The 18,552-nt window shown below is 32.3% G+C and overlaps 2 protein-coding genes across 2 annotated transcripts; both read right to left on the bottom strand.

The window, feature by feature from the left end:
* Positions 1-2,834: 2,834 nt before the first annotated feature.
* Positions 2,835-8,453, bottom strand: LOC134709831 (uncharacterized). Its single transcript, XM_063569966.1, has 7 exons — positions 8,159-8,453; positions 7,742-7,859; positions 7,429-7,514; positions 6,513-6,594; positions 6,174-6,245; positions 4,836-4,957; positions 2,835-3,226 (listed from the first exon to the last, which is right to left on the bottom strand). The coding sequence occupies exons 1-7, from the start codon at positions 8,327-8,329 to the stop codon at positions 2,954-2,956; spliced, it is 924 nt and encodes a 307-aa protein (XP_063426036.1). The 5' UTR covers positions 8,330-8,453; the 3' UTR covers positions 2,835-2,953.
* A 264-nt stretch (positions 8,454-8,717) lies between these two features.
* On the bottom strand, positions 8,718-15,461 carry LOC134709830 (uncharacterized). The gene is made up of 8 exons (XM_063569965.1): positions 15,173-15,461; positions 14,534-14,603; positions 13,341-13,391; positions 13,011-13,045; positions 12,483-12,549; positions 11,517-11,579; positions 9,603-9,745; positions 8,718-9,037 (listed from the first exon to the last, which is right to left on the bottom strand). Exons 1-8 carry the CDS (start codon positions 15,401-15,403, stop codon positions 8,777-8,779), a joined length of 921 nt encoding a protein of 306 aa, XP_063426035.1. The 5' UTR covers positions 15,404-15,461; the 3' UTR covers positions 8,718-8,776.
* Positions 15,462-18,552: the final 3,091 nt, after the last annotated feature.

Here is an 18,552-nt window from a genome sequence, read left to right as displayed (position 1 = left end):
AATGAAGAAAGATAAACATACAAACAACAATACCCATGACACAACATATAAAACTAAAGAATAAGCAACTCTTACCCAACCAAAAACTAGGGGTGATCTTAGGTGCTCCGGAAGGTTAAGCAGATCCTACTCTACATGTGGCACCCGTCTTGTTGCTCAAGTTATAACAAATGCGGTAAATTGTCTAATTCGATAGGTCACATTCCTGAAAGGAAAGGGGATCATCTGTGAAATGGCTATTCCATAACGGTCAACCAACTCGTGATGGTATCGGTAAAATTTACGAAGTGATGATTTCAACTTCACCATTTCAAACTGTTCGTTTATAACTTCCTTGTGAGCTGCAACCCTCTATCAAGAAAATCATGATAGGAAATACAAGCACGGGAAAATAATATCAATTGGGAGATATATACCCCGTATGCAGGTGCTGCTGGTATGTTTCTTCTTTGAAATGGAAAGTTCACAACTGGAAAGCTGAAATCATCTCTTTATCGTAAAGTTTTGTTTTCAATCGACAATCATTGTCAATTTCTCGATGTAAGTCAAGATATGAGGCCGACTTAACTGTATTTGTCGTATCCTTTATCTCTAGTTCGATTATATAGATGCGTTCAACATAGTCATCAAATTTTGAATTATTTAGTGAGAGAACATCATCTATATAGCGGAAAGTAAAGTTCAAGGATATTGTCAACTGCTTATCTTTCTTTCTAAGAAGAACCTGTATGAAGTCAGTTTCATAATAATAAAGAAACAAGTCGGCAAGAAGAGGGGCACAATTGGTTCCCATTGTAATGCCGACAGTCTGTTGAAAAACACGTCCTCCGAACGTAGCAAATATGTTGTCAATCAAGATATAAAGCATAAACTACCCAGAGTTAACCCAGACTTAATGTAAAAAGCACAGGGGGTGGAGTATCCAAGATGACTTTTTCAGACTAACTGTGAACAACGCAGTTTGGGAGTATCAGATGACTAATTAACGTGTATCCTCTTTTAATATATATTGTATTACATTTCATTTATGACAAGAAATTGACACAGATGGACAACTATAACAATCTAGGATATAACAAACTTGACTTTTTTTAGTTGCAATGTCCAATTTTTCTCAGCAATTATACTCCCTGCCTTCACGTGGCGGTAATATATCTGTTTTACTAGTGTATAATGGTTTAAATTACTTGAACTTTATTAGTGTTCTTTTAATGGAAAACCATATTTTCTTAAGTTACCATACCATAAGTGGACCGATAAGGTGTGTCTGTGTCTCAACTCACGCGGTCGTAGATATATCACACATCAGAAAAGTCTTCGTATTTCCTCTTGTGATATTTTTGCTACACTTGCTTTTCATTTCGATTGATTCATGTATATTGAGAGCTAATTGTCCTAAAGAAGCACGCAATTGTCTGTTTGGAATTCACGCGATTCCGATTGGGTATTTTTAAGTAAAGAAACAAATTATTTCTCTAAGCTTGTGATTAGATGAGCCTATGAAATTAGTGTCTGTTCTTTATATTTCAAATATACGTTTATTTATCGTTCTTCATACAAACTATAACAAAACGAAATATCTATATTGCACACGTTTTATAGTTCGAATCTCTTTTACAGACATAATTTTAAGTTAGGATTGCAGATCTTCTGTCGCGCGACCTACTGTTATAGGACAAAGGGTTTACTGATGACGACACATCAACTGTAGTTTTTTTTTTTAAATCTTCTGAAGTTCAAAATCTTCTATTGATAGACAATGTTTAGTTTTTGTGACAGATTCTCCACAGCCAAACTACTACTAAGAGATTAAGTGTGTATCTTTGATTAAGAGGACAAAAGATGATACGTTAGAATAGTCTTGAGCAGATATAATGGATGTAAAAAGTAAAATCACAAAATTACTAATCTTAGAAGTATCTGAAAAATGAGCAGATTTAGGCGATGACAGACATATGGTATGTGCACATTGAGTAGATTAAGAGGACAAATATATTGAAATAAAGCATATTTTGACGATTACAGAAGATTTGGGAATATTGCGTGGATTAAGAGATTGACAAATTATACGGGTTTTGACGATGATATATGGTATATGAATATTGACTAGATTTAGACACATATTTAAAAATTGAGCAGGTTTTGATGATGACAGACGATTTGTGAATTTAGCGTAGATTTAGATGATGCAAAGATTAATGATATGTGCAATGTGCATTTGTGTAGCAGGACATCAAATCTTATATATACAAATATATGATGAGTATGCATGAACTGATACTTAATTCATTTTTATGATTTTTACCAAAAAAGATTCCGGGTAGACATAAAATCTCCACATGATATATAATTTCAGTTAAAAGAAAGTTGTAGGAAATTCAAAGAGAAATCTCTTTTGTACGAGTTGAATGTCCTATGATGCCATTAGTTTTGCTTCATTTTGGACTATGCTAGATAATTTTATAAAAAGTAAAATCACAAAAATACTGAACTCAGAGGAAAATCAATTTGGAAAGTCCATAATCACATGGCAAAATCAAAAAACAAAACGCATCAAAAACGAATGGACAAGAACTGTCATATTCCTGACTTGGTACAGGCATTTTCAAATGTAGAAAATGGTGGATTAAACCTGGTTCTATAGCGCTAACCCTCTCACTTTAATAACAGTCTCATCAAATTCCGTTACATTTACACGATGCGTTAAATAAACAGTCACAATCAATAAAATAGTCAAAATATGGGAACATCAGTCATCATCGTATAACAATTTAACAGGACACAACAACATCTACTATATCGGTTCTTTGCCTCAGCTCCTTATCATCTTCTTATTTCGTAAATTGTCAAAGATAAGAAAAAGGGTTGTCTCAAAAACTAACCGTGCAAAAGAGATAGAAAGCACAAAGAATAAAAATATTATAACAGAACTACATGTTAATATCTTTGAATTTCATTTTTTATTTAATAAAATGACTCCAAAGTTATTGCCGACTCCCCACATTCTTATTTTGGTACTTTGTGTTTCAATACGTATTGATAATGTTTGACCCTTGTTTATAATGAACATGCCTAACGTGGCACATGATTTTTCTGTGAAGTTTTGTTGGCTATCAGGTAGATCTAGTTCATGTCCCATGTAGACACCGTCTTGACAAGTCATTATCTGTTTGTCATCTAAGAACACGGCAGCTCTTTCCTCTAGATTAGTTGGGATGAATAGTATCTGAAATACAATATGACAATACTAAAATTGTAGATGACAGGCACTGACTCTAATAATACCTATTTCAAATATCAGGTTCAGCAAAGCAACCTGAAAGAGGGACGAAAGACACCAGAGGGAAAGTCAAACTCGTAGATAGAAAATGAACTGAAAACTCCATGGCTAAAAAAAAAAAGACGAACAATAGTACAGAAGACACAACATAGAAAACTAAAGACTGAGCAACACGAACCCCACCAAAAACTGGGGGGGGGGGGGTGATCTCAGATGCTCCGGAAGGGTACGCAGATCATGCTTCACATGTGGCAACCGTCGTGTTGCTTATGTTATTACAAATCCGGTAAGTAGTCTAATAAAGTAGGTCACATTCGTGAAAAGGGGAGGGTATTGTAGTAACGACATCAGGAACATATCCGATATCATCGGTGAAACGGTTATTCTATAACGGTAGGACAATATAGCAAATCATAGTATGTTTGTCATTGGATTGCAATCTTGGTGAGATTAATTCAACATAGTCTACATCTCGATTGATGTGACATATTATCTTTGCAAATATATGCTCAGAATATTCTCTTTTAATGGAGGTTTTATTTTCGATGAAGTAGTTTGACTTTGTGTTTGGACATTTGGTCTCCGGTAACACTCATCTCCGATTCAACATATTTCGAACATTACGCTGCTGATTCCCGAGAGCAAATCTTCTTTGTAAAGGACTGTGCATTGCTATATAACAAATACTACGAGCCAAGCAATACTATGGCTCTAGAACTGTCAGATGGGATATATGTTAATTTATTTGGCAATTAGTTGACTTTCCTATGGTAATGGTTGTGTGTGCCGATAAATGAAGGAAAGTGTACAAGGCCTTTGGCATTTGTTAGTCTTGTATTATTTTAATTTTAGTTTCTTGTGTACAATTTGGAAATAAGTATGGCGTTCATTTTCAATGAACTAGTATATATTTGTTTAGGGGCCAGCTGAAGGACGCCTCCGGGTGCGGGAATTTCTCGCTACATTGAAGACCTGTTGGTGACCTTCTGCTGTTGTGTTTTTTTATTTGGTCGGGTTGTTGTCTCTGTGACACATTCCCCATTTCCATTCTCAATTTTACATCCACTCTTATAGACAACAAAAACCAAGCCGGCAACTTTTTACTTTAGTTTTTTAGTTATATGAATATATTAGAACGTATGTATCTCATTTATTATCAAGTGTTCATCCGCCTTTCACAGATACCATTACTTTAGTTGCGTTGAACATCAGTAAAAAGTAAAAAGAACACAAATACTACACTCTTAGATAAATTCTAAACGGAACCTGCCTAATCAAATCGCACTTGATACATTCATCATTGTGTTCACTACTGTGATCTTATACATTTGTTTAATAACTTTTTTTGACGTTGTATACTTGACTAAACTAGTGACATTACTGTAGTGTGCAAGTTTACTTTATTTTCAATTTGGAATACTATAGAAGAGACAAAGTTTACGATAAAAATGTTATTTTAGTACATTTATTATCTAATATGGAATTTGGTATTATTCTTTATTGGCCTAGCGTTATGCATTTTCTTCAAGATATAAGCTATACTTAATTCACTTACGTTCAAATACACTATATATAAACCATCATATTTTACTTTATATTTTCCATGCTCAGATGTCAGTTCCAGTGGTGACATCTCTTTTGGTGACGATAGTTTCCATGGTACACCAAGAATCTTTTCTGTATTAATATAGAAATGTATTCAATGTTTTCATTTCATTTTGATAAGCAAACAAGAAACGGATACGCATACATTTTTATTATTAATTTCAATTATTTTCCCGTTAACTTTTGCTACATGAGTTTTTTTTTTATATATATTTTACGTTTTGTCATTCTATTGCCATTCCAAAACAAAACAATATTAGAATAACAATCTTTTGATTGTCAATAATAATATATGTTTTAAGGTCGTTTGAACTTATGTTTACATTTCTTATCGTATAAAACACGTTTTCGTTCAATTATAATGATAACATTAATGTGTTTAATCTGTATCGTGATAAGTAAATAATAATTGCTAGTTCATATACTTTATGATGGCCTGATTATCATAAAAAAAACAAAAAATCACAGATTAATTTTGTTTTGAATAATAATCGAGTTTTAAACCATCATGGATGTAGATTCCTCCTATGTCTGAAGCAATACGACTACCTGTATTAATGCTTCTTAACAGGTGACAGTCAAAACCACAGACACTTGTCTCAATTTTCCCCCAAATATAACATAAAAGGGGGAAAATATGAGACAAGTGCCTGTAGATAAAAAGGTACAATGTGTAGAGATAAATGCTCGTATACATCATGGAAACAAATTTCTGTTTTAGTTTATATTTACGATATCTGTTTCATTTATATCCTCTAGAACTTTCAAATGATTTACCTGATTGTCTACCGTCGCTCTCATAAGTCTTATTGGTTGAAATTTCAAATATTTTACCTGATTGTCTACCGTCGCTCTCATAAGTCTTATTGGTTGAATTTTCAAATGTTTTACCTGATTGTCTACCGTCGCTCTCATAAGTCATATTGGTTGAACTTTCAAATGTTTTACCTGATTGTCTACCGTCGCTCTCACAAGATTTATTGGTTGAACTTTCAAATGTTTACATGATTGTCTACCGTCGCTCTCATAAGTCATATTGGTTTAACTTTCAATTATTTTACCTGATTGTCTGCTGTCGCTTTCAAAAGTCTTATTGGTTGAACTTTCAAATGTTTTACATGATTGTCTACCGTCACTCTCATAAGTCTTATTGTTTGAACTTTCAAATAAGTTACCTGATTGTCTACCGTCGCTCTCATAAGTCTTATTGGTTGAATTTCAAATGTTTTACCTGATTGTCTACCGTCGCTCTCATAAGTCTTATTGGTTGAATTTTCAAATGATTTACCTGATTGTCTTCCGTCGCTCTCATAAGTCTTATTGTTGTAACAGACTAATCCACCAAATTCTTTATAACATTCTGAAAATATTTGAGTCCAAAATCAAAATATAAACATTTTACAATATATATTATAAACATAAACATATATTCATCAACATTTATAAACATGTATCTATATACAAACTCCCTCATTTGTGTTTGTTACTTTGACTTTTGTCTTTTTAATGTTTTAGATTTGAACAACGGTAAACTACTGTCTGACTTTGATATATAATAAGATTCGTTTTTAAGATGCATCACATGTACGTCTACCTTCCAGGTGTATGTTTACATTGTTATACTTACTGTCAATAGCCATTAATAGTTTTTTCGACATTGTAGTGTTTATATGAAAATCAAGTTCCACATGGGCTGCTTGTAACCTTGCCTGCAATAAAAGAAATGTCTCGTCTTATTACAGTTTAAAATTTGACTGAAAAGTTGTATATGTTTGTTTTTTTTTATTATTTCGAATAAAGAAATTGTTTTGCCATAACTTGATTGTTTTTCTTTTATTCTAAAGAGAATAAGGCGTTAATGGTAGATTTATCAATGGATTTGTACGTTTTGCACAACACGACAGGTGCCACGTATGGAGCATGATCTGATTAAACTTCAGACTACCTGATATATCACCCCGTGATTTTTAAGTGGTATTTGAGTTCCTCAGTATTTAGTCATGTTAGTTGTTTATGTTGTGTTTAGTATATTGTATTTTATTTGCCATTGCGGTGCTAGTTAAGTTTTCGACATGCATTTTACCTTGACACAATTACACGTGGCTGTTATCATGGTTATTAAAAGATGTAAATATCTAAGTTATTTTTAATAAGTTAAAATGTTTGTTTTCAGTCTCATTTAAGTATACTGTACACATTGAATTCGTTAACGTGATTAATAAATTTTGTGAAATAAAATATCTTTTAGGCAGAAAAAAAAACTTGTGAAAAACGTTTTTGATAAAATAAAAAAAAAGAGTATCAAAAATGAAAAGTTACGAGCAAATTGTATACGTCCGTAGCGCGTTATCCGATTAACATTCCACAGGAGCGCCCACAAATAAAGTTCCACCTGTTGTGTTTGATCATCTAACGGTTTATTTTTAATCCACTCTACGCATTAATCACTTAACTGACGTATAATGTGAATATTTTATCGTGTCTTCCTTACTTGGATGAACTATCATCATTGTAACTATATCAAAATTTAAGTAAGTGGGTACCTCTTTTGAACTGACTATCGCCTTATTGCGCAGCTTCTTCCGACATTTCCTCAGGTATCGTTTTTCTTTCTTGCATTTTTTCTTATCTTAAATATGAAGACGGTGTCTAATCCTTATGTAGATAAATCAATTTATAAATATTTCAAGAAGAAAAATAGAAAATACACAATAGACAGTAAATTCAGATATACATATAGTTTAAATTATAGTTATAATTTTACATTATTTCTATTATTTGAAGAAGAAAAAAACAATTGTACAGTGTTTCAGAAATGCAATGTCATTTAAAAAAGATAAAGTATCAAAACCATACCTTTATCTGCAAATCTTTTTTGGCGAAAATATTGATCGTCGGAAGCTTTGTTTTCTGTGTCATCATCGTCTTGGACTCTGTGTACATTTTTATGCATAAGACCATGCTCTCTTGTACTCTTATGAAGTTAAAACATAAACCATAAGTTTAAGAAGTATATTACATGATAGCTTTGTCAAAATAAAGGGAGAACATTAATAGTTAGACATAAAATACCGTAAAATTGATGTGGACAAACTGTATGTAATATCTTTGTGCAATATTAATAGTTTTTGAGCGAAGATATATTCAAATATAAAATGCTTGTGTTTTTCCTGTTTGATGAAGAATTATCTGAGCAGATATCATACATATTGGATGTGCTGCTTTTTATATTACATAATTGAGGAATTCATAAGCATATAAGAAAGAGTTTACCTGAACTGGTGTATGGCCGTCTATCAAAATGTCTTGTACAGATTTACGCAGAACAACAACATCGTTTGAAAGTCGCGCTATTTCTTTGCACGACCATAAAATGTAAAAACATATGATAAAATATCCGAAATTTTGAATGCATACGGGTGCATTATTTTGAGTAACTTTCATTACTAGGATAAAGTTAAGCCCTATGGCTACATAAGGTCATAAGAACGTATAATTAAGATTTGTGAAATTCAAAATGTAAACACAGGTGACCGGATTATGATTTCCGCCTTTTTTTACCTTGACACAATAAATTTATGAAGTCGGATAAAGCACATTATAAATTTAGCTTGAAGGGTGACGCTTTAAATACTGACAATGAACTAAGACTTCAGATTAAAATGTTGCATAATAAGGTTGGCTGAAAAATATTTGATTACACATTTTCTATTTCATTTTATTTATTCTTGTTTCTTTTTACATTAACTTAGAATATGTAAAACAAGCAGGTGTTAACAATACACTTATCATATCCCTCATCATATCCACATAGTTATACATTATTCAGCGATATAGTCATAAATAAAAAAATTAAAAAAGACTCGCACTTTTATGTTGAGATTAAAATTATTATGCAAGTAAAACAGCTCCAAAGTTTGTATTATAGCTATCCAGGTATATTTCGGTGTTCCTGGTGACTATCTTAACGGTAATTGTTTGACTTCGCTCGACGTAAAACACGCCTGATACACTGCAGGTTTTAGCTTTGGAGTTAGTAGACACAGATGCGGCACCTCTGACATAGTCTAAATTCTCACGGCAAACTAATTTTTTGTCATCTGCTATAAATATTCCAACGTCGTGTTTAGAAAGTGTTGCACTGATAAGAACCTACAACATATATTAAGAAAAGTATACATTTAGAATGCGTTTTGTAATAATAACTTCATGTTTGAAATCTGTATAAAAAAATAATATTTTTTGGAATATGCCTTTTGAATAGTTTTTTTAAATATAAAAGTAAGGATACTGATTTAGAATTATGTCTGTCTTTCAAATATCCACAAATAAATTAGAACTAAACGTTGAGCAAACAACAATTAAACAAGTTATTAACCAAAGAGTTCAAAATGGAGATGAAATCATCTCTTTCTCTTCGTAAATTTTACGGAGAACATAACTAGTTTGTTTGAAAGTTATGGAATATCCGTTTCACAGATAAATATCGGATATGTTATGTCGTAACTACAATCCCGTTCACTATTCACGAATGTGACATTACTATGGTGTATAATTCCTTTGACTATTCAACTGCTAATAATGTAATCCAACTCTCCTACATCTACTGTTTTCATATTGTTAATTAATATGAACAAAATAAACTTAGATACATATATACATATGTGTGGAACTCATACCACATCTTCCTATATTTATATTATTTACAAATTATTACATTTAGATATAAAAGATATAATCCGCCAGTTTCCACTGTAAATATTCCAGGGCTTGATTTGTTCATTCCGAGTGAAAGTACATCTCTATTGTGTGTCTTTGTCCATTGAGCTTTTTCCCAAAATTCTATAATTCGATTGGAATCTATAAATAAGGAACAAATTCAGTTCGCAGCATGTACAAGGTATTTTAAGATAACTAAACGGGTATGCAAATACCAATATACACATGTAATGATTCAACAGTAGTATTGTACTGCTAAGTGAATGGACCTAGACCTCCTGGTAGGTGGAAGTTCAAGAGTTTTTTTGATAATTATAAAATCATTTGACTTTTCTACACTTTTCACAAGTATTCCATATTTCAAACTAAAAGACAAATTGAAAGAGTTAGTATTGCTTTGTTTCATAAAAAAGAATGGCCAACGTAGACACAAGTATCTTGTCTTAGGGAGGGATAAATACTACTTTGTAAAGGATCACTCTGATTCAAACAAAAAATTCTCTGAGACTGACATTATCAAAATGCTTGATTTCTTGATTAACAACATATTTGTTACTTTCGGAGGACGTGCTTTTCAGCATTCCAATTGGAACAAATTGAGACCTTCTTCTTAACGACCTGTTTCTTTATCATTATGAGGCTGACTTAATACAGGAACTCCTTAGGAAGAAAGATAAGAAGTTAGCAATATCCTTTAACTCTACTTTCCGCTATATAGATGGTGTTCTTTCACTTGATAATTCAAAATTTGGTGACTATGTTGAACGCATTAATCCCATCGAACTAGTGATAAAAGATACTACAGATACAGTTAAGTCAGCCTCATACTTACATCTAGAAATTGACAACAAGGGTCGGTTGAAAACAAAACTTTACGACAAAAGAGATGATTTCAGCTTTCTTATTGTGAATTTTCCATTTCTGAGTAGCAACATTCAAGCAGCACCTGCATACGGGGTATATATCTCCAAATTGGTACGATATTCCCGTGCTAGCATTTCCTATCATGATTTTCTTGATAGAGGGTTGCTGCTCATAAGCTATTAAACCAAGAGTTCCAAATGGTGAAGTAAATTTTACGACCGCCATCACGAGTTGGTTGACCGTTTTGAAATAACCTTTTCACAATTGATATCGGATATGTTTCTTACGCCATAACTACAATCCCCTTCCCTTTCATGAATGTGACCTACCGAATTAGACTATTTACCGAATGTGTTATCACATAAGCAACACGACGGGTGTTACGTGTGGAGCAGGATCTGCTTACCCCTGGAGCACCTGAAATCACCCCTAGTTTTTGGTGGGGTTCATGTTGCTAATTGAGTTGTCTATGTTGTGTCATGTGTACTATTGTTTGTCTGTTTGTCTTTTTCATTTTTAGCCATGGCGTTGTCAAATTATTTTCGATTTATGAGTTTGACTGTCCCTTTGGTATCTGTCGTTCCTCTTTTATTAACTATCGATATCAGAAGACCAGTCGGAATAATGAAGAGGTGCCCAAGAGTAGGTTTTATGTTGAAATGATTAAACGTTATCTTTGTCAGAGATCAAAGTCAGGGGAAAGTCTGCAGAAAACATAACTATATATGTATGGTTTAATAGAAATTGTTGCAAAAATAATTCGTTGGAAATCATCTCGATCTATTTCTATTTAAAGCGTAGGTCGTTTTTGCTTGCTTTAACAATAAAAACAAGGTGTTGAACTTTATACCATACTCGATTTGCAATTTTATTTTGTTTATTGTGTATACTTTCATAACTCTTTTTCTGTTGTTTCGTTGTTTTCCTCTTGTAGCGTCCTTCGGTTTTAGTTTGTAACCCGGATTTGTCATCTCTTAATCGATCTACGACTTTTGAACAGAGGTAAAATACTGTTGCCTTTATTCATTCACACCGAAATGAATCATACCTGTATTCTTATATGTATTATTCCTACACATAAAACCGTGCCATTTGTTTACACACATTGCATCTAGAATATAAGGAGATACCAATATAATACAGAAAAATATCAAGTTAACGTATAAGAGATATTTAAAGCAAAAGTATATCACTGTATAAGTATCTAACATAGAAAATAATCCAAGGATGTTTGATGAAAATGCAAAATATATATTATTGTTTGTTTGTTGCATTTAATTTGTTCTATTTTTAAAAGCTTTTGATTTTTCCATTTGCTAAGAAAGTTTCCGTATTGAATTTTCCTCATAGTTCAGTATTTTTGTTATTTTACTTTTTCCACATAATATTTATATCATATGTTGAAATGATGTCTTTTGAAAATTATTTGACCTTATGATAGATAATTGGAACGCACTCCAGACGTATATATGTATAAAGCGGTATTTTCATTTTCATATGATATAAGAAGTGTCTTTGTCTTGCTCATATTTGTTTTGTGTTGAAGTAAACTGGATTGAAGTGGTGTAATAAACATATAATATTTTAAGTTTCAATTATGTATTTTAAAAATAGTGTAGAGTAAAACGAGTCATTGCAGTTGTTGAACAGTGCTATTTATCGCTACATTTGATTTAGTTATCGTGCAATATACGAAGGTAAACTGTTGAAATGAGGAAACACGGAGACCCTCAGCAGAGATGCAACAATTAGGAATAGGAAACACGGATACCCTCAGCAGAGATGCAACAATTAGGAATAGGAAACAATCTGTGCAGTTAGAGATCAGATGACTATATATTGGTATCTAACACCACGAACACATATCACCAGTGAGCTGAACACCGCCACATCTTATTGGTGATACAATTTGTGATGTTGACTGTAAACACCTGTGTAATGTCGATATCAGTCAATATTATAAGTAAACACAACTGAACCTTTTTCTAGATATAATTGTGAGTATTCAACTTACTGTTTGTAAATGTTTGACTGATAAGATCTCTTGTGACTCCAGTTGGAACATAATGAATGGCTTTTGGCTATAGAAAGGTGTAAAGAAAGATGTATTTATGTTATTTATTAGTCTTATACACTTTTTTTATAAAGGTCAACAAATGTATGAAAAACATTTTATTCTGATTCTTCACATTCTCAATACGTTGCCTTTTTAAAATACAAAGTTGTTTAACAGTGTAATTGTTATGATTGTATGTATACTGTGTATTTTAAAATATTAAAGGCATAAAAAAAAAGTAAAAGTGTTTGCTTCAGTATACTAAAACATGCTATGCATATGAGCATATATGTTACATGTATCAATAACACTTGATTTGAATATTATAATGAAGAAGAAGATGAATTTACTACAATTATTTGCAATGATTTTTTATATTTGTTTGGTTTTTTTTAAGATCAATTTTTCTGCGCATCTGTATTTTTTTAAAACAATGCATTGAAAACGGTTTTACGACTTCAAATTCTAAATTATAATTAATATTACCTGCTGTACAGGTGCATCAAGATGCAAAATACCACCTGAAATTAAATATACACACCATATTTGCACATTTTGCAGCAATAGTCAACAATCCTTTGCATCATTTGCGTAAAATTCTGTTTCTTAGTTCTCGACTTTATCGATTAATGGATCGCAAATGCTATGCTATTATACGTTTTCAAAGAATTCGTGGATAACTTAATATCAAATAGTGTATGTTCTAAATATATTCTGAAAATAGACACAAATTTTGAAAGTACTGTTTCTCAAAACCGTTTAGGATTGTATTATAGCATATATATATAAAAAAAAATAGACGTGTGCCGCAGTTACCTTGAATATCTTCCATTCTGTTATTTGTTCTTAGATGTCTCCCTCCCAATTCTGTTCAAATAAAATAGTTGTACATTTAAAATATTGTAGCTGATAAACATTGAATAACAAATTACTGCAAGAGTTTTTGTATTCAAAATAGAAATAGATAATGGCATGGCAAATATTATTCTGTGTCTTACTAATCTTTTCCGTTCATTCTGTTGGTTGATTATGTTAGATTGATGGATTTTCCCACCAGTTTTTATAATTTATATAGGAGTTCGGTACTTTTGTTATTTCCGGTTTTACAAAATCGAAATTGATTTATCATCGATAGAGAATGAACATAGGTTTGTCTCTGTACTAGTTATTGTCATAAATAAAGGCACCAGTAGTATACCGATGTTCAAAATTGAAATGAATAGATTGTCATAACTAATACGCCAAATAAAAGTACAAGAACAATGCATGGTAACCATTTTTGGGCAACTGGTTTCAATAAATAATGGCGGGTCTTATTTTCTTCAATCTTTCGCCTTGTTGATGGATGTTTCATTTGGTCCAATCATTCAGCTGTGAATTGTTTCAACCGGTTAGTGGTAGGGTTAACTTTTTTCAATATTTTACTCGGTAAATGAACGATGAAAAAAAGAATATGTGGTATGATTGCCAATGAGAAAACTATACACAAGAGACCAAATGACACAGAAATTTACAACTATAGGTCGTTGTACAGCCTTCAAAAATGAGCAAAGCCCAAACCGCATAAATATAAATACGAAAAACAACTATGTAACACATCAACAAACGAAAACCAATGAATTACACGCTCTTGACTTGGGACAGGTACATTATACAGAATGTGGCGGGGTTAAACATGTTAGCAGGACACCAACCCTCCCCTAACCTAGGAGATTTTCTTCAATCAATTACTCGGTTCATGGTATCGTTCACATTGAATATCATTACTGTTTTCTACTACTTGTGTCCTTTTTTTCTTCTTATTTGGTCAATATACGCTGCCGGTCTTTCTATGACTAGTGACACTGTTTAATCTCTTGGTATCATCTTTTATTTTTTATAACGTGAGAAAAAAGTAAAACAACAAAAAAACAAACTCCGAGGAGAATTCAATACGGAAAGAACCCGTTGTCACCCCTCAATTTCACGATCAGTAATGTTTTATAAGCAATGTATAGTAATGAACATACCTTCACCATGTAGACTTTGGTTGCTTGACATTGTCTCGTCATTTGCTTCCTTTAGAAGTATATTATCACTCTGTCAAAATCAAAACATATATAAATTCAAAATCTATTTGATTGACTGTCAATAGTTATCAAAGGTACTAGGATTATAATTTAATACGCCAGACGCGCTTTTCGTTCACATAAGACTTATTAGAAATGCTCAGATAAAAATAATTTAAAAGCCAAAAAGTACAAAGTTGAAGAGCATTGAGGACCCAAAATTCCAAAAGGGAGTTCTAAATACGGTTTAAATAATATATTCCTGGAATAAGAAAATCCTTAGTTTTTCGAAAATTCAAAGTTTTGTAAACAGAAAATTTATAAAAATGACCATATATTTCATATTCATGTCAACACCGAATATATATAATGACGTTTTCTCCAGAAAGATAATATATTAAGATTAGTTGAAGGGATAATAAAAAGTAAATACTACAAGATTTGCTGGCTGGTCGTTTTATTAAGACTCTTAAATATAATGTTGAATGGCACTTGCACATGTGATGAATTCTACAAGTATTGAAATACAAATATCAATAGTACATATTTATGAAATGTAATTTGTGAACAAAACATCTACAAATTGCTTGTTAAAGTTACCTTGATTGTATGTTCCGCTGCTGCTCTGGTAGAATTTGTTTCAGGACTTCTATGCGACAAGGTTAGCAACTCTCTCCTTATCTGTTCAATTTTGTTAACAGATAACCACATCACAATAACACAACTAATTGAACAAACAGATGAGAAAACACATACAATTAAAATCCTAGCGTTAGAACAGACAAACTTGCTGTCCCTTTTCATTGTCTTTTGAATTTCGACGTCGTCCATCGCCCAAACGACTTAAGTCATCAGCTGCTGTCGGACTACACTATTGAGTACATCAAAACAAAAATATTGATAATTCAGATTTACTTTTATTTATGTAAATAAGATATAGTATGATATTTATTTAATCTACTGATGTATGTATGTCACTTGTTATCTAATCTTAAAGATACATTTACCACGAACACTGCGTAATTTCTATCTAGTTGTATAGTGTTGCAGGAAACATCATGATAATTATTTGCTTGCTTTCTGTTCGTTGTGAGCAAAGGCTCCGTGTTGAAGACCGTACGTTGAGCTATTATGATTTACTTTGTTAAATTATGACTTGGGTGTAGAGTTGTCTCATACCTCATCTTCTAATATCTATTTGATTTGCTTTAGAATTGGCAAAGCCCTTTCACTCAAAAGGTCAATGGACATTAAATGTCTTATTTTAAAAAAACATATGGATAAAATTTATTTCATTTTGAACAGACATCAAAAATCTGTTATCATAATTTTTACGTAATATTTGACATAAAATACTTCAATGACAGACTGTCAAAAACTATTGTTTATCTTATCTAATGTTTATCTGTTTATTTTTATTTCCAGTTAATACATCGCTTTTTTTAATCACTATTTTAAATATATTTTATATACAAAATTAAGTTAAATACATCTCGACCAGTTCATTAGTTTCATATTCACATATAAAGTAGATATCATGTAACTCAAAACCTCACATTTCAGCTTGCATATCGTATATCTCTGTGAGCTTGATATGAAGAATATTATCGACATTGAGTAATGTGATATACCTAGATCTCTGTTCTGAAACTGACTCAATTCAATAATTCAAACTGACAACTAGAACAAGCATGGAGAGTTCGTCTTCCGTTCTCTCAGTATGAGCATATCACCCATCCTTTCATATGGCATTTCCAATCTTAATTGATACGTTATGGGCTGGTTTGTCCACATAATATGAAGAACAAGTGTAACTGTGGCCTTCTTCCCACTGATGATACCCCCACCGTAAGTGGATAATGTTAATAGTAAAAAAATATGTTTGGTAAACAGGAGGATGTTGAGTGATGAATCTGAAAACGCATCACACGACATAAATGACTTATATAAACCCCAAAACCAAATTTCAGAAATCCTGGTATTATAGTTCCTGAGAAAAATGCGACGAAAATGTTGGCCATCATGTGTAACATGATTCAAATGTTCGGTAAACAGGAAGTTGTCTTGTGATGAATCTGAAAACGCATCACACGGTAAAGCTGACTTTAATATATAAACCCTGAAACCAAATTCTAGAAATCCTGGTATTTTAGTTCCATAGAAAAATCGACGAAAATTTTCAACTTGGCCATCATGTGTAACATGATTCAAATGTCTGTTAAACATGAAGTTGTCTTGTGATGAATCTGAAAACGCATCACATGGTAAAACTGACTTAAATAAACCATGAAACCAAATTTCGGAAATCCTGGCATTGCAGTTACTGAAAAAAATGCGACGAAAATATTCATGGGACAGACGGACAGACAAAGGTAAAACAGTATGCCCCCTTTTTCAAAGCAGGGATATAATTCAAAAGTAGCATTCTCCTTACATTAATCTAGCAGGATTATGAAGAAGAATGGCTAAAACCACATAACAAAGGAAAAACAAATACTACATCAGGAAATTCTATGAGTTAGTGGAAGGACTTGTGTTGGGATACATCTGATTCCATTATGGTTGTTTTTATTCTCTTGGTTGGAATATACTAAATGGATTATCCAGCTTTGACCATCGCTAAATTCCTGTTGCCTCTTAAAAATATCTGTATAATCATTAACCTTTTCTTTGCAGATAGTTGCCATATTGTGTAGAAAAGGTTTAAATTAATGTTTAAAGAATTAATGTCTATTCTAATTACATACAGTTTTAAATGTAAATTTTGTGATCAACTATATTGACAATGGAGTGTTACTGTGCTTATCTCAGGAAATGCTATCATTGGTGCTGTTTACAGATTGTTTTGTATTCAGTCATAAATTTCTTTTAAATATTTTTGTTTTCAATTAAGTCAACGTGGGAACCAATTCAGGATTATAACCAGATGCTCCGCAGGGCGTAGCTTTATACGACCGCAGAGGTTGAACCCTGAACGGTTGGGGCAAGTATGGACACAACATTCAAGCTGGATTCAGCTCTAAATTTTTTTTTTTAAAATCAAACTAAGTTTAATTTTGGACCCTTTGGACTTTAATGTAGACCAATTTGAAAACAAGACCAAAAATGAAGAATCTACATACACAGTTAGATTTGGCATATCAAAGAACCCCATTTATTCAATTTTTGATGAAATCAAACAAAGTTTAATTTTGGACCCCAATTTGGACCAACTTGAAAACTGGGCCAATAATCAAGAATCTAAGTACATTTTTAGATTCAGCATATCAAAGAACCCAACCGATTCATTTTTTGTCAAAATCAAACTAAGTTTAATTTTGGACCTTTTGGACCTTAATGTAGACCAATTTGAAAACGGGACCAAAAGTGCGAAAACCAAGAAAAATGCTTTTTTGGGTCCCTTTTTGGCCCCTAATTCCTAAACTGTTAGGACCTTAACTCCCAAAATCAATACCAACCTTCCTTTTGTGGTCATAAACATTGTGTTTAAATTTCATTGATTTCTATTAACTTAAACTAAAGTTATTGTGCGAAAACCAAGAATAATGCTTATTTGGGCCCTTTTTTGGCCCCTAATTCCGAAAATATTGAAACCAAAATTCTCAAAATCAATCCCAACCTTTCTTTTGTTGTCATAAACCTTGTGTCAAAATTTCATAGATTTCTATTTACTTAAACTACAGTTATAGTGCGAAAACCAAGAAAATGCTTATTTGGGCCCTTTTTGGCCCCTAATTCCTAAAATGTTGGGACCAAAACTCCCAAAATCAATACCAACCTTTCTTTTGTGGTCATAAACCTTGTGTTAAAATTTCATAGATTTCTATTCACTTTTACTAAAGTTAGAGTGCGAAAACTAAAAGTATTCAGACGCCGCCGACGACGACGACACAGACGACGACGCCAACGTGATAGCAATTTTGCGGATGTATAAAAATTGTTGTCCATTCGTTTCATGTTTTTAGAGTTTTGTGAATTTG

The sequence above is a fragment of the Mytilus trossulus genome, chromosome 3, assembly GCF_036588685.1.
Source record: "Mytilus trossulus isolate FHL-02 chromosome 3, PNRI_Mtr1.1.1.hap1, whole genome shotgun sequence".
Lineage (NCBI taxonomy): Eukaryota > Metazoa > Mollusca > Bivalvia > Mytilida > Mytilidae > Mytilus > Mytilus trossulus.
The sequence above is the reverse complement of the archived record's forward strand: the minus strand, read 5'-3'. Positions and strand labels throughout refer to the sequence as shown.

Coding starts and splice junctions, on each gene's coding strand:
- LOC134709831 (XM_063569966.1), bottom strand. CDS start 8,329: ATGAAAGTTACTCAAAATAATGCACCCGTATGCATTCAAAATTTCGGA. Junction 4,958..6,173: donor GAGCGACGGAAGACAATCAG/GTAAATCATTTG, acceptor ATATTAATACAG/AAAAGATTCTTGGTGTACCA. Junction 3,227..4,835: donor TATATATAGTGTATTTGAAC/GTAAGTGAATTA, acceptor ATTGTATTTCAG/ATACTATTCATCCCAACTAA.
- LOC134709830 (XM_063569965.1), bottom strand. CDS start 15,403: ATGGACGACGTCGAAATTCAAAAGACAATGAAAAGGGACAGCAAGTTT. Junction 12,550..13,010: donor TTGATGCACCTGTACAGCAG/GTAATATTAATT, acceptor ACCTTTCTATAG/CCAAAAGCCATTCATTATGT. Junction 9,038..9,602: donor TATATCTTTTATATCTAAAT/GTAATAATTTGT, acceptor TATATGTTGTAG/GTTCTTATCAGTGCAACACT.